The 14,650-nt window shown below is 43.6% G+C and overlaps 1 protein-coding gene across 5 annotated transcripts in view; it reads left to right on the top strand.

Annotated features, from left to right (window-relative positions):
• ZNFX1 (zinc finger NFX1-type containing 1) overlaps positions 1-14,650 on the top strand; it is a 34,822-nt gene that overhangs the window by 3,949 nt on the left and 16,223 nt on the right. For 4 of the 5 annotated variants that reach the window (XM_010383855.2, XM_010383857.2, XM_010383858.2 and 1 more), the window contains 5 exons: positions 2,577-4,385; positions 8,344-8,475; positions 10,049-10,197; positions 11,659-11,808; positions 14,511-14,625. In XM_010383855.2, the coding sequence (XP_010382157.1) occupies positions 2,577-4,385; positions 8,344-8,475; positions 10,049-10,197; positions 11,659-11,808; positions 14,511-14,625 (2,355 nt within the window). Of the gene's footprint in view, positions 1-2,576; positions 4,386-8,343; positions 8,476-10,048; positions 10,198-11,658; positions 11,809-14,510; positions 14,626-14,650 lie in introns of those variants that run through there. The other variant, XM_010383859.2, reaches the window with a different exon arrangement.

Raw genomic sequence — 14,650 nt, 5'->3', positions numbered from 1 at the left:
CAAAGAATTTTAGTTGTGCAACAAGTAAGGAAGAACTATGGGCTCTTATGAGCTATGTGAATGGTTTGTTTTTTTGTTTTGAGACAGGGTCTTGCTCTGTTGCCCAAGCTGGATTGCCATGGCACAATCTTGGCTTACTGCAGCCCCGACCTCCTGGGCTCAAGCAATCATCCCACCTCAGCCTCCCAAATAGCTGGGACCACAGGCATGCACCATCATGTGTGGCTCATTTTTATGTTTTTAGTAGAGACGGGGTTTCTCCATGTTGCCCAGGCTGGTCTGAAACTCCTGAGCTCAAGCTATCTGCCTGTGTTAGCTTCCCAAAGTGCTGGGATTACAGGCATAAGCCACTACACCCAGCCATGAATGCTGAAAGAATAAATGATACGATTTTCCATTCTTCCACGACATAGAGTCTTCTAATCAGATAAAAATATTAAAAGTAGTACTTTCTTCTGATTTTAGGGGTAGTTTGAAAAGTAAATATGTAAGTAACAATTATAAAAATTTAGAGTTCAGTTGTAGATCATTTATATTTTACTGAATATTCCTTTATGTTGTCACATTAAAATCTCAGCCGGGCACGGTGGCTCACACCTGTAATCCCAGCACTTTGGGAAGCCAAGGCAGGCGGATCACGAGGTCTGGAGATTGAGACCATCCAGGCTAACACGGTGAAACCCAATCTCCACTAAAAATACAAAAGATTAGCTGGGCGTGGTGGCGGGTGCCTGTAGTCCCAGCTACTCGGGAGGCTGAGGTAGGAGAATGGCGTAAACCTGGGAGGCAGAGGTTGTAGTGAGCCGAGATCGTGCCACTGGACTACAGCCTGGGTGGCAGAGCCAGGCTCCCTGTCCAAAAAAAAAAAAAAAAATTAAAAAAAAAAATTCTCTACAAAATGCAAAACAAGGGAAAGTGTACATAAATGGATTTAGTATCTGATGTCAGGAAATGGTATAATCATGTCAAATATAACATGCATTTGAAGCTTTTATAACTTTTTAATCAAATCATTGTATACAGTCATATTTTATTTGTTTTTAAAATCTCCATGTCATTCTGCTAAGTTAGGTCAGCCCCCGAATCAATTTAGCAAAAAGGAAAGTGAAAAAAACTGGACTTGGGTATGCTGGGCTTCCTGTATAAGGGTTGATCATTGGTAAGTACTATGAGGGTGAAGTTCATGCTACAGAAAGAAGGAAAACTTAAGTTTCATTTTTCAGTTTCCTTCACAGTCCGTTAGCTCAAAAACATCTTAGTAAAGGCAACCCCACCTTTCTCTTTCCCATTCAAAGTGCATTTGCTGATGCTGGACAGCATTCAGGTAGTACTTCCCTTTGTAATATTATTTCACTTGATGTCTCTGTTGGCTGTGATAATTGTTTAGTGGTAGAACCAGTGGCCCCCTTAGAATCAATAGAATATTCCCAGTTACTGCTACTAGTAATAACTAACATTTATTGAGAGTTTTTAATGTGTTCAGTACTATACTAAGCACTTTATAAACATTTAATCTTTATAAAAACCCAGCCAGGCATGGTGGCTTATGCCTGTAATCCCAGCACTTCCAGCACTTTGGGAGGCTGAGGTGGGTGGATCACAATGTCAGGAGTTCAAGACCAGCCTGGCCAAGATGGTGAAACCCCATCTCTACTAAAAATACAAAAATTAGCCGGGCGCAGTGGCGGACATCTGTAATCCCAGCTACTCGGGAGCCGAGGCAGGAGAATCGCTTGAACCTGGGAGGCAGAGGTTGCAGTGAGCTGAGATCACACCACTGCACTCCAGTCTGGGAGACAGAGCAAGACTCCGTCTAAAAAAAAAAAAAAACTCAGAAACTAAGACTTAGAGAAATTATACAACTTGGCCAAGGTTATATAGTAAGGAAGTGGCCAGGCCAAGGTTTGAACCAAGTCAGTTTGGCCTTTAAACTCATGTTCTGAGTGTTATTTGGTACTGGGATGAGATTAGAAGCAATGAGATATACTGTATGTATTTATTTTCCTTTTTTTTTTTTTTTTTGAGGCGCAGTCTTGCTCTGTCACCGAGGCTGGAGTGCAGTGACGCAGTCTTAGCTCACTGCAGGCTCCGCCTCCCAGGTTCACGCTGTTCTCTTGCCTCAGCCTCCCAAGTAGCTGGGACTACAGGCGCCTGCCACCACGCCCAGCTAATTTTTTTGTATTTTCAGTAGAGATGGGGTTTCACCATGTTAGCCAGGATGGTCTCGATCCCCTGACCTCGTGATCCGCCCGTGTCAGCCTCCCAAAGTGCTGGGATTACAGGCGTCAGCCACCACACCCGGCCTATGTATTTATTTTCTAACACGTATCAGATACTCAACAAATGTTTATTCCTTTTCCTTTTTGCATCTTTTGGAAAAATAATATTTTCCTAACTTCTACAGCAACAATAATTATCTTTCATTTATCATATGACTTGGTAGAAACCATTTTTCTCATCATATAAAACCTGAGCTCTTTAGTTATTTTGGAAAATGAAAACATGTTCGTTGTTGTTCTGTTGGGTTTCCAACAGAACTTGGTTCTTGTGGTTACTCAGTATTTCATTGTGTCTAGGCCCTATGGTTGGAGAGTTGCCACCAAGAGCTAGAAATCAGGCCAGTAACCCACCAGCCAGTGCTCTCCGAGGAGGAGTCAGCCATCCCGGAAGGCATCCTAGGGCCAACAACCATCCTGCTGCTTACTGGCAGAGGGAAGAGAGATTTAGGGCCATGGGCAGGAACCCACATCAAGGAAGAAGGAACCAGGAGGGGCATGCCAGTGACGAAGCTAGAGACCAAAGACATGATCAGGAGAATGACACCAGGTGGAGAAATGGCAACCAGGAGTGTAGGAACCGCAGACCACCATGGTCCAATGACAACTTCCAGCAGTGGCGGACTCCCCACCAGAAGCCTACAGAACAGCCACAGCAGGCGAAGAAACTGGGCTACAAGTTCTTAGAAAGTCTTCTGCAAAAAGACCCTTCTGAGGTGGTCATCACACTTGCCACAAGTTTAGGGCTGAAAGAGCTCCTTTCTCATTCTTCCATGAAATCTAACTTCCTTGAGCTCATCTGCCAGGTTCTTCGGAAGGCTTGCAGCTCCAAAATGGATCGTCAGAGTGTTCTCCACGTACTGGGCATATTGAAAAACTCCAAATTTCTCAAAGTCTGCCTGCCTGCTTATGTGGTAGGGATGATCACTGAACCCATCCCTGACATCCGAAACCAGTATCCAGAGCACATAAGCAACATCATCTCCCTTCTCCAGGACCTTGTAAGTGTCTTCCCTGCCAGCTCTGTGCAGGAAACTTCCATGCTGGTCTCCCTCCTACCAACCTCTCTTAATGCTCTGAGAGCCTCTGGTGTTGACATAGAAGAGGAGACAGAGAAGAACCTGGAAAAGGTACAGACTATCATTGAACATCTGCAGGAAAAGAGGCGAGAGGGCACTTTGAGAGTGGATACCTACACTCTAGTGCAGCCTGAGGCAGAAGACCATGTTGAGAGCTACCGAACCATGCCCATTTACCCTACCTACAATGAAGTGCACTTGGATGAGAGGCCCTTCCTTCGCCCCAATATCATTTCTGGAAAATATGACAGCACTGCTATCTATCTAGATACCCATTTCCGGCTCCTGCGAGAAGATTTCGTCAGACCTTTACGGGAAGGCATTTTGGAACTTCTCCAAAGCTTTGAAGACCAGGGCCTGAGAAAGAGAAAGTTTGATGACATCCGAATCTACTTTGACACCAGGATTATCACCCCCATGTGTTCATCATCAGGCATAGTCTACAAGGTGCAGTTTGACACAAAACCACTGAAGTTTGTTCGCTGGCAGAATTCCAAACGATTGCTCTATGGGTCTTTGGTATGCATGTCCAAGGACAACTTTGAGACATTTCTTTTTGCCACCGTATCTAACAGGGAGCAGGAAGATCTCTGTCGAGGAATTGTCCAGCTCTGCTTCAATGAGCAGAGCCAACAGCTGCTAGCAGAGGTCCAGCCCTCTGACTCTTTCCTCATGGTGGAGACAACTGCATACTTTGAGGCTTACAGGCATGTCCTGGAAGGACTCCAGGAGGTCCAGGAAGAAGATGTCCCTTTCCAGAGGAATATCGTGGAGTGTGACTCTCATGTGAAGGAGCCAAGGTACTTGCTAATGGGGGGCAGATATGACTTTACCCCCTTAATAGAGAATCCCTCAGCCACTGGGGAATTTCTAAGAAATGTCGAGGGCTTGAGACATCCCAGAATTAATGTCTTAGATCCTAGCCAGTGGCCCTCGAAAGAAGCCCTGAAGCTGGATGACTCCCAGATGGAAGCCTTGCAGTTTGCTCTCACAAGGGAACTGGCTATTATTCAAGGACCTCCTGGAACAGGTAAGACAAAATGTTTCAGAGTACATAAGGTCTGCTTTGTAAGATAAGCAAGGGGCAGAGCCTTGACTCTAGATTTCTAGAATGTCTTCTTATTTACTTATTTATTTTATTTTCCAACTTTTATTTTAGGTTTAGGGGCACCCGTGCAGGTTTGTTACATGTGTAAATTGTGTGTTGCAGAGGTTTGGTGTACAGATTATTTTGTCATCCAGGTAATGAGTATAGTACCTGATAGGTAGTTTTTTGTTGTTGTTGTTTTTGGAGACAGAGTCTCACTCTATCACCCAGGCTGGAGTGCAGTGGCACGATTCCGGCTCACTGCAACCTCCGCCTCCTGGGTTCGAGCAGTTCTCCTGCCTCAGCCTCCTGAGTAGCTGGGATTACAGGCGTGCGCCACCACGCCCAGCTAATTTTGTATTTTTAGTAGAGATGAGGTTTCACCATGTTAGCCAGGCTGATCTTGAACTCCTGACCTCAGGTAATCCACCCACCTTGGTCTCCCAAAGTGCTGGGATTACAGGTGTGAGCCACTGCGCTCAGCTCTTGATAGGTAGTTTTTAGATCCTCACCCTCCTCCCATTCTACCCTGAAGTAGGCCCTGGTGTCTGTTCCCTTCTTTGTGTCCATGTGTACTCAATGTTTAGCTCCCACTTGTGAGTGAGAACATGTGGTATTTAGTTTTGTGTTCCTTAATTAATTTGCTTAGGATAATGGCCTCCAACTCCATCCACTTTGCTGCAAAGGACATGATTTTGTTCTTTTTCATAGCTGCATAGTATTCATGGTATATATATGCCACATTTTCTTTAATCAGTCCACCATTGTTGGGCATCTAGGTTGAGTCCATATCTTTGCTATTGTGAATAGTGCTATGATGAACATGCATATGCATGTGTCTTTATGGGAGAATGATATTGAATAGTTTCAATATTGAAACTGCTACGTCAAATGGCATTTCTGTTTTAAGTTGCTTGAGAAATCTCCAAACTGCTTTCCACAGTGGCTGCACTAATGTACATTCCCACCAGCAGTGTATAAACTTTCCCTTTTCTCTGCAACCTCGCCAGCATCTGTTATTTTTTGACTTTTTATAATAGCCATTCTGACTAGTGTGAGATGGTATCTCATTGTGGTTTTGATTTGCATTTCTCTAATAATTAATGATGTTGATGTTGAGCATTTTTTTCTTATGCTCGTTGGCCATGTGTATGTCTTCTTTTGAGAAGTGTCTGTTCATGTCCTTTGCTCATTTTTTTAATGAGGTTGTTTAATTCCAGATATTAGACCTTAGATAGATGCAGAGTTTGCAAATATTTTCTCTCATTCTGTAGGTTGTCTCTTTATTCTGTTGATAGTTTATTTTGCTGTGCAGAAGCTCTTTAGTTTAATTAGGTACCACTTGTCAATTTTTGGTTTTGTTGCAATAGAATGTCTAGTTAATAACATTCCTCCCGAAATGGGCATAAAAGTTGTTTATAAAGTAGCTGGTTATAGGGATTTTCCAATAGGAACCCATCGTCATGCATAGTAATAGATACAAGACTGCTAGAGGTCAAATGTAGTGAGATGTGTGATCTCTGCTTTATATAATTGGTTCAATTTTATATTCTTTTAAAGTAAATAGTATCAAATATATAATAGCACTATGTGTGAAGCAACATTTTACTTGCTTTACATATGTTAACTAATTGCATCCTCACAACCTTGTGAAATAGAAACCATTACTAAAACCATTATACAGTTGGCCGGGTGCGGTGGCTCATGCCTATAATCCCAGCACTTAGGGATGCCGAGGCAGGTGGATCACAAGGTCAGGAGATCGAGACCATCCTGGCTAACACAGTGAAACCCCATCTCTACTAAAAATATAAAAAATTAGCTGGGCGAGGTGACGGGCGCCTGTAGTCCCAGCTATTCGGGAGGCTGAGGCAGGAGAATGGCGTGAACCCGGAAGGCGGAGCTTGCAGTGAGCGGAGATTGCGCCACACTGCACTCCAGCCTGGGCGACAGCAAGACTCCATCTCAAAAAAAAAAAATTATACAGATGAAAACAGCTAAGGCAAAGAAGGGTTAAATAACCTCTTAAGAGGTGGGAAGTATGTACTGAAGCTCACACAGATGTTAAGTGACAAGTTTAGGAATTGAATTCAGGCAGTCTAGATGTAGAATTCTGGCTCCTATCTGCCACATTGTACTTCTCATGGAACTATACCTTCTTATACCCTTCTCCCCATGTGCCACTCTCTAATTCTACTCTCGGGTTATAACTATTATTAGAAGTGGGAATTTACATTAACAGTTAAAATAGCTACTGCTAAATTACTCTCCAAAAGGATGTACAAAAAAAAAAAAAAAAAAAAAACCCCAAACAGGAAAAAGTCTTTTAAAAAAACACTAATAAAGTAATGACAACTCATGATTAAAAAAAAAACAAAAAAAACTTGATGTAACAAAGCTGAGTGTCTTGACGAGTACCTGTAGTACCAAGTACTTGTGAGGCTGAGGTGGAAGGATCCCTTGAAGACAGGTGTTCAGGCTGTAGTACACATAGCCCCTGCACTCCAGTCTGGGCAACATAGGGCCTTAAAAAAGAAGGAAGAAATTGTTACTTATCCTGCTATATTGAAATCTTTGATTATCTTATATCATTCCCTCCCTCAACTTTGAGATTTTTGAGGACAGTGTCTACCTTACCAGCCTGACACAATGTAAGAATTTAGCAGGCCAGGCATGGTGGCTCACGCCTATGATCCTAGCACTTTGGGAGGCCGAGGCGGGCAGATCACAGGGTCAAGAGATCAAGACCATCCTGGCCAACATGGTGAAACCCTGTCTCTACTAAAAATACAAAAATTAGGTGGGCATGGTGGCACGCGCCTGTAGTCCCAGCTACTTGGAAGGCTGAGGCAGGAGAATTGCTTGAGCCCGGGAGGCAGAGGTTGTGGTGAGCCAAGATCACACCATTGCACTCCAACCTGGGCAACAAGAGTGAAACTCCATCTCAAAAAAAAAAAAAAAAAAAAGAATGCAGCAGTTTTTAGTCTAATTAATTAATGAATGGCTATTTACTAATGAGCCTGTAACTCATTCCAATGTTGATTTCTACAAGTTTTCCCCTCCCATCACAAAAGCAAATCTACTATGTATATAAAAAGTATTTCTAAAGAATTTGCTACAAGATTGGAAACAACATATATGTCATCAATAGAAAACTGACTAAAACTACCTTACAGCTGTAAAAAGCAAATGGGGGACGGGATGAGATTCTCCTATGTATTGATAGAGAACGACCTTTTTCAAGATACGTTAAGTGGCTGGTCACAGTGGCTCAATCCTGTAATCCCAGCACTTTGGGAGGCCGAGACAGGCGGATCACGAGGTCGGGAGATCGAGACCATCCTGGCTAACACGGTGAAACCCTGTCTCTACTAGAAAATACAAAAAACTAGCTGGATGAGGTGGCGGGTGCCTGTAGTCCCAGCTACTCGGGAGGCTGAGGCAGGAGAATGGCGTAAACCCGGGAAGCGGAGCTTGTAGTGAGCTGAGATCCGGCCACTGCGCCTGGGCAAAAGAGCGAGATTCTGTCTCAGAAAAAAAAAAGGTACATTAAGTGAAAAAAAATCAAGATGTAAAATGGTGAAAATAGTCTGTTACTATTAATATTTTAAGGAGAAATGGGGAAGGCTAGAAAAAGAATATACATTTGTATTTGTTTGTATATACATGGATATACTATCACTGTAAAGCTACAAAAGAAACTGATAACAGTGGTTGCTTCCACCCAGAGAACTGGGTGACAGAGTGCAAGAGGGACTTTTCACAATATACCATGTATGCTTCTTAGATTTTAAACTATCTTAATGTATTAAATTTAAAAAACAAGATTTTGCTCTAAGTAATTAATTACTTTATTTAGAAAATGTCTAAATTGTTAAATTCCTTTTTCCTTATTTTCTAGGCAAAACCTATGTGGGTCTAAAAATTGTTCAGGCCCTCCTAACCAACGAGTCTGTTTGGCAAATTAGCCTCCAGAAGTTCCCCATCTTGGTTGTGTGTTATACTAATCATGCTTTGGACCAGTTTCTGGAAGGTAATATTTATAGGTAAATTTGCTCTCTATCAGGATGTTGATGATTGAACCATTAGCAAACCAGTAGCTTTCTATTGCTCTTTGAACAAAGTTGACAGTCCTTATCATCACTTACATGGCTGTTTGTGATCTATCCCAGCTGGACTGTGAACCACAGCTCCTACTTCTTAACCTTGTTCTCCCTAACTCCAGCAACACTGGTTATCTTCGGTTCCTTGAAAGCCTCTACGTCCCCCATTGGCCCATGCCATCCTCCTGCCTGGAATAGTTTTTCCCTCTCCATCTTGAGCTTATTCAACCTGGCTGGCCCTACTCATTCTTCTAGTCCCACTTTAAATCTCTCTTCTCAGGTGGACTTTTTCTGTAGCCCCAAAGTGAAGTCTCTTTTGCATTTTTTATTTTTTATTTATTTTTTATTTTTTATTTTTTGGAGACGGAGTCTCGCTCTGTCGCCCAGGCTGGAGTGCAGTGGCCGGATCTCAGCTCACTGCAAGCTCCGCCTCCCGGGTTTATGCCATTCTCCTGCCTCAGCCTCCCGAGTAGCTGGGACTACAGGCGCCCGCCACCTCGCCCGGCTAGTTTTTTGTATTTTTTAGTAGAGATGGGGTTTCACCGTGTTAGCCAGGATGGTCTCGATCTCCTGACCTCGTGATCCGCCCGTCTCGGCCTCCCAAAGTGCTGGGATTACAGGCTTGAGCCACCACGCCCGGCCTGCATTTTTTATTTTTTTATAATCTATTTTATGTATCTCTACCCTAGATGAGGATTGGTCCTTTTCTTGCTGTATTCATATATCCTGGCACATATTAGGCATTCAAAAAATACTAAATAACATTAATGGATGAATGAATATGCTTTTCCTGTATTTTTCATTCTTCTATACTGCCCTTTCACCTAGATAAATCTTTATTCTTAGAGTCTGAGTTTAAATATTAGATTCTTAAGAACAGATCCCTACGCCACCCAGACTAGGTAATGTCCCCTGCTACCAGTACTCACTACATTTATTGCTGTTGTATTGATTATTTAATGAGTAACTTCCTGCCAGAGACAAAGAAATAACAAATCAGAAACTGGGCCTGTGTTTCTACTGCTGTATCTTCAGAACTTGGCACATGCCTAGAACATATGAACAATCAGTAAATCTGCAGAGTGAAAAATATGTAACATCTCCTGGGTGCTTGCTTTGTGCTGGGCCCTAGCTAGGAGCTTTAAAGATTTTCTTTCATTTATCCAGACTGTAGCCCTATATGGGAGATGTTGCCATCTCTAAATCACAGAGAAACTGAGACTCAAGTAACTTGCCCCAGGTTACACAGCAATAAGTGGTAGAGCTAAGAGTTAGATCCCTAGTTGTATGATTGCAGAACTTGTACTCTTTAAGCGCGATACTTTACTGCTCTGCAGGTCACATCTTCTCAGGGACCTTCTCACTCATTAATGGGGTAAATTTCCTTTAAGCACAAGTGTGTTCTCTTAGGAACCAGACTAGATCCCAAATACACACTGCTCTCACCTGAGAGAACCTAGCATAGGTCCTTTCAACCCTGCCATGCTCTACTTTGCTCCACAGGCATCTACAAGTGTCAGAAGACCAGCATTGTGCGGGTGGGTGGAAGGAGCAACAGTGAAATCCTGAAGCAGTTCACCCTAAGGGAGCTGAGGAACAAGCGGGAATTCCGCCGCAACCTCCCCATGCACCTCCGAAGGGCCTACATGAGTGTAAGTCCCAGCTCTGAAATATCTGAGGTAGTTCAAGAGGGACTTAAACAAGATAGCCGTGGCTTTCTGCGTAGGCAGCCCAGGGTAGATGTAGAGGCTCTTCAAAGCTCTGGCGGACCCCGGTTCCTTTCAGCATTGTATTCTGCTAATCCTTTGGTATGACCTTTGCCTTCACAATCCAAGATGGAGAAAAGACAAGGACACACTGCCCATCCCCACCCTCCCTTAAGGCTCCTTCCCCCGTACCACCCACAGCACCTCTACGTAGAGCCAACTGACCAAGAAATGTTATCTTTTAGCTGGGCAGCAATGTGCCCAGTCAAAATCTGGATTCTTATTACTAAGGAAAAGAGAGAGAACAGATATTATGAGGCTTGAAGTCTCTGCCACAGTATTCTTGGCCTGTTTGTTTTTCTGTTGTGTAGGTTGAGAATCTCAAATTGGAAAATCCAAAATCCAAAACTTTCTGAGTGCCAACATTATTTCTTTTTTTCTTTTCTTTTTTTTTTTTTTTGAGACAGGATCTTGCCCAGTTGCCCAGGCTGGAGTGCAGTGGCACAATCTCGGCTCACTGCAACCTCCACCTCCTGGGTTCAAGTCATTCTCTTGCCTCAGCCTCCTGAGTAGCTGGGATTACAGGCACCTGCCATCACACCTGTCTGATTTTTGTATTTTTAGTAGAGACAGGATTTCACCATGTTGGCCAGGTTGGTCTCGAACTCCTGATGTCAGGTGATCTGCCCGTCTCAGCCTCCCAAAGTGCTGGGATTACAGGTGTGAGCCACTGTGCCCTGCCCAACATTATTTCACATTTTGGATTTCCAGATTTGGGATGCTCAACCAGTAAGTATAAACGCAAATATTCCAACATCTGAAACACTTCTAGTCCCAAGAATTTTGGATAAGGGATATTCAACCTGCATTCCTTTTTTTCTTTTTTTACTGATTGGTAGGAATCTTTCAGAGATTTTGATTTTTTTTTTTTTTTTTTTTTTTTTTGAGACGGAGTCTCACTCTGTCACCTAGGCTGGAGTGCAGTGGCACCATCTCAGCTCACTGCAACGTCTGCCTCCCGGGTTCAAGCAATTCTTGTGCCTCAGCCTCCCAAGTAACTGGGATTACAGGTGCTCACCACCACGCCCGGCTAATTTTTGCATTTTTAGTAGAGACAGTGTTTTGCCATGTTGGCCAGGCTGGTCTTGAACTCCAGACCGCAAGTGATCCACCTGCCTCGGCCTCCCAAAGTGCTGGGATTACAGGCATGAGCCACCACGCCCGGCCGATACTAGTTCTTTGGTTTCAAGACCATAATAATGTGCCTTGGGAAATTGGTTTGTTGACTAGTCTATTTATTCTCCCTCCTTACTGTTCCTGTCTTAGCTTTGTTTTCCCTCAAGGTGAGGACTGAGTTTGGGGGATGATGATATTTCCTCATCATTTCTTTCCCTCTGTTCTTGGCAGATCATGACACAGATGAAGGAGTCAGAGCAAGAGCTTCATGAAGGAGCCAAGACCCTGGAGTGCACCATGCGCGGTGTCCTACGGGAACAGTACCTGCAGAAGTACATCTCACCTCAGCACTGGGAAAGTCTCATGAATGGACCAGCGCAGGTAGGGGTCATCCTGGGGGACACAAATATGTCTCTGGCCTCAGTATTTTGAGGTAGCCTCCAGGAGAATCATCAGTCCAAAACTTTAGCTGTTTGATAATCTGATGCTGCCACAATGTGCAGAGTTACCTTTTGTGATGAGAGGCAGCTGAATATGCTGGTCAGGAACAAAACTCTGGAACCAGCCTGCTGGGTTTTAATCTGGGCTTGGCTCTGGACAAGTTACTTAATTTCCTGTAGCTGTTTCCTCTTTTATAAAATGGGGATGATAATAATAAGCATTAAGTTGAACCATATGAAATTGCCAATATCTGTAATATTAATTTGCAAAAAGGCAATTTCTTACAGATATTTGTTCTTACAGGATTGTTATTTAGATGAGCAAGGTAGTATTTGTAAACGTATTAATTTAGTAACTGTACTACGTGTTTGTTAAATGAACAAAATCATAACCAGAGGCAAACTAGCACAGATAGAGAACTTGGGAGTTGATAGATATAGTCATGCAGACTGACTATGTGACTTGGGCTCATGTGATCCTCAGCAATCAGACATGGATGATAATAATGCCTGCCTTCAAAAGGTATTGTAAGAAATAACTGAGACAGTCTCTGTAAAGTGGCAGGCCAGGAACCCAGTGAAATGGTAGCTTTATTATCATTAGGTTGCTGATTTACAGGATTGCAAATCCAAAAGCTTACAGAGGTCATTCAGGTCTTACAAATAAGTGAAACAATCTAGATTTGAAATATTAAGAAGCGGAGAGGACTGTGGCAAACTGGAACAGATGTGGTAGCAACCCAGCTCCAGCCATTTGTTGCCATAGCTCCTGATTTTGTCAAAATAGGCTGGAAAATTTTTTAAATTCCTTTTTTTTTTGTTTTGAGACAGAGTCTCACTCTCTCACCCCAGGCTGGAGTGCAATGGCACGATCTTGGCTCACTACAACCTCCGCCTCCTGGTTTCAAGTGATTCTCTTGCCTCGGCCTCTTGAGTAGCTAGGATTACAGGCACCTGCCGTCATGCCTGGCGAATTTTTGTAGAGACTGGGTTTCACCACGTTGGCCAGGCTGGTCTTGAACTCCTGACCTCAGGTGACCCACCCACCTCGGCCTTCCAAAGTGCTGGGATTATAGGCATGAGCCACCGTGCCCAGCCCTTTGATTTTTAAAATTCTATGCAAATCATGTTAAATGTTCCAGTTGCCCAAGGAGATGCCAGTTTGCAGCCTATGAACTGTTTTTTTTTTTTTTTTAATGATATAATGTTTCTTTTTTAATTTTTTTTAAACTTATATTCAGTGGTACATGTGCAGGTTTGTTACATAGGTAAACTTGTGTCATGGCAGTTTGTTGTACGTCACCTAGATAATAAGCCTAGTACTCATCAGTTATTTTTCCTGCTCCTCTCCCTCCTCCCACCCTCCACCCTTCGATAGGCCCCAGTGTGTTGATCCCCTCTATGTGACCATGTGTTCTCATCATTTAACTCCCACTTATAAGTGAGAACATGCAGTATTTGGTTTTCTGTTCTTGTGTTAGTTTGCTAAAGATAATGCCCTCAAACTCCATTCATGTCCTTGCAAAGGACATGATCTCATTCTTTTTTATGGCTGCATAGTATTCCATGGTGTATGTGTACCACGTTTTCTTTATCCAGTCCTTTATTGATGGGCATTTAGGTTGATTAGATGTCTTTGCTGTTGTGAATAGTACAGCTTATAAACTTTAAGGGAATTACTTTTGATTCTTTTTTCTTTTGAGATAGGGTCTTGAGCCCAGGCTGGAGGGCAGTGGCATAATCATAGCTCACTGCAGCCTGGGCCTCCTGGGCTCAAGCAGTCCTCCCACCTCAGCCTCCTGAGTAACTGGGATTATATGCACATGCCATCACACCCAGCTTTTTTAAGAGAGTCTTGCTTTGTCACCCAAGCCGGAGTGTAGTGGCACAATCTCCACTCACTGCAACCTCTGCCTCCAGGGTTCAAGCAGTTCTCCTGCCTCAACCTCCTGAGTAGCTGGGACTACAGGCATGCACCACTATGCCTGGCTAATTTTTGTTTTTTTTTTTTTTTTTTTGAGACAGAGTCTCGCTCTGTCCCTCAGGCTGGAGTGCAGTGGCTGATCTTGGCTTACTGCAAGCTCCGCCTCCTGGGTTCACGCCATTCTCCTGCCTCAGCCTCCTGAGTAGCTGGGACTACAGGCGCCCGCCACCGCGCCCAGCTAATTTTTCTTTTGTATTTTTAGTAGAGATGGGGTTTCACCGTGGTCTCGATCTCCTGACCTTGTGATCCGCCCGCCTTGGCCTCCCAAAGTGCTGGGATTATAGGCATGAGCCACCGCACCCAGCCTAATTTTGTATTTTTAATAGAAACGGGGTTTCACCAAGTTGGCCAGGCTGGTCTCGAACTCCTGACCTCAGGTGATCTGCCTTGCCTCAGCCTCCCAAAGTGTTGGGATTACAGGCGCAAGCCACCATGCCCAGTCTTTTTTTTTTTTTTTTTAAGACATGGGGTCTCACCGTATTGCCCAGGCTGGTCTTGAATTTCTGGGCTCAGGCAATCCTCCTGCCTTGGCCTTCCAAATTGCTGGGATTATAGGCATGAGCTACCATGCCCCAATCTGCTTTTGATTCTTTGAGGAGACCCTGTCTTCACATTGGTTGTCATAGAATCCTCACAAATGATCATTCTTCCTTCCTTAGGATAGTGAATGGATTTGCTTCCAGCACTGGAAGCATTCCATGATGCTGGAGTGGCTAGGTCTTGGTGTCGGTTCTTTCACCCAAAGTGTTTCTCCAGCAGGACCTGAGAATACAGGTAAGAAGTGCATGTCTTACTAGAA

This window comes from Rhinopithecus roxellana, chromosome 13 (assembly GCF_007565055.1).
Source record: "Rhinopithecus roxellana isolate Shanxi Qingling chromosome 13, ASM756505v1, whole genome shotgun sequence".
NCBI lineage: Eukaryota > Metazoa > Chordata > Mammalia > Primates > Cercopithecidae > Rhinopithecus > Rhinopithecus roxellana.
This window is presented reverse-complemented; position numbering and strand designations above follow the sequence as displayed.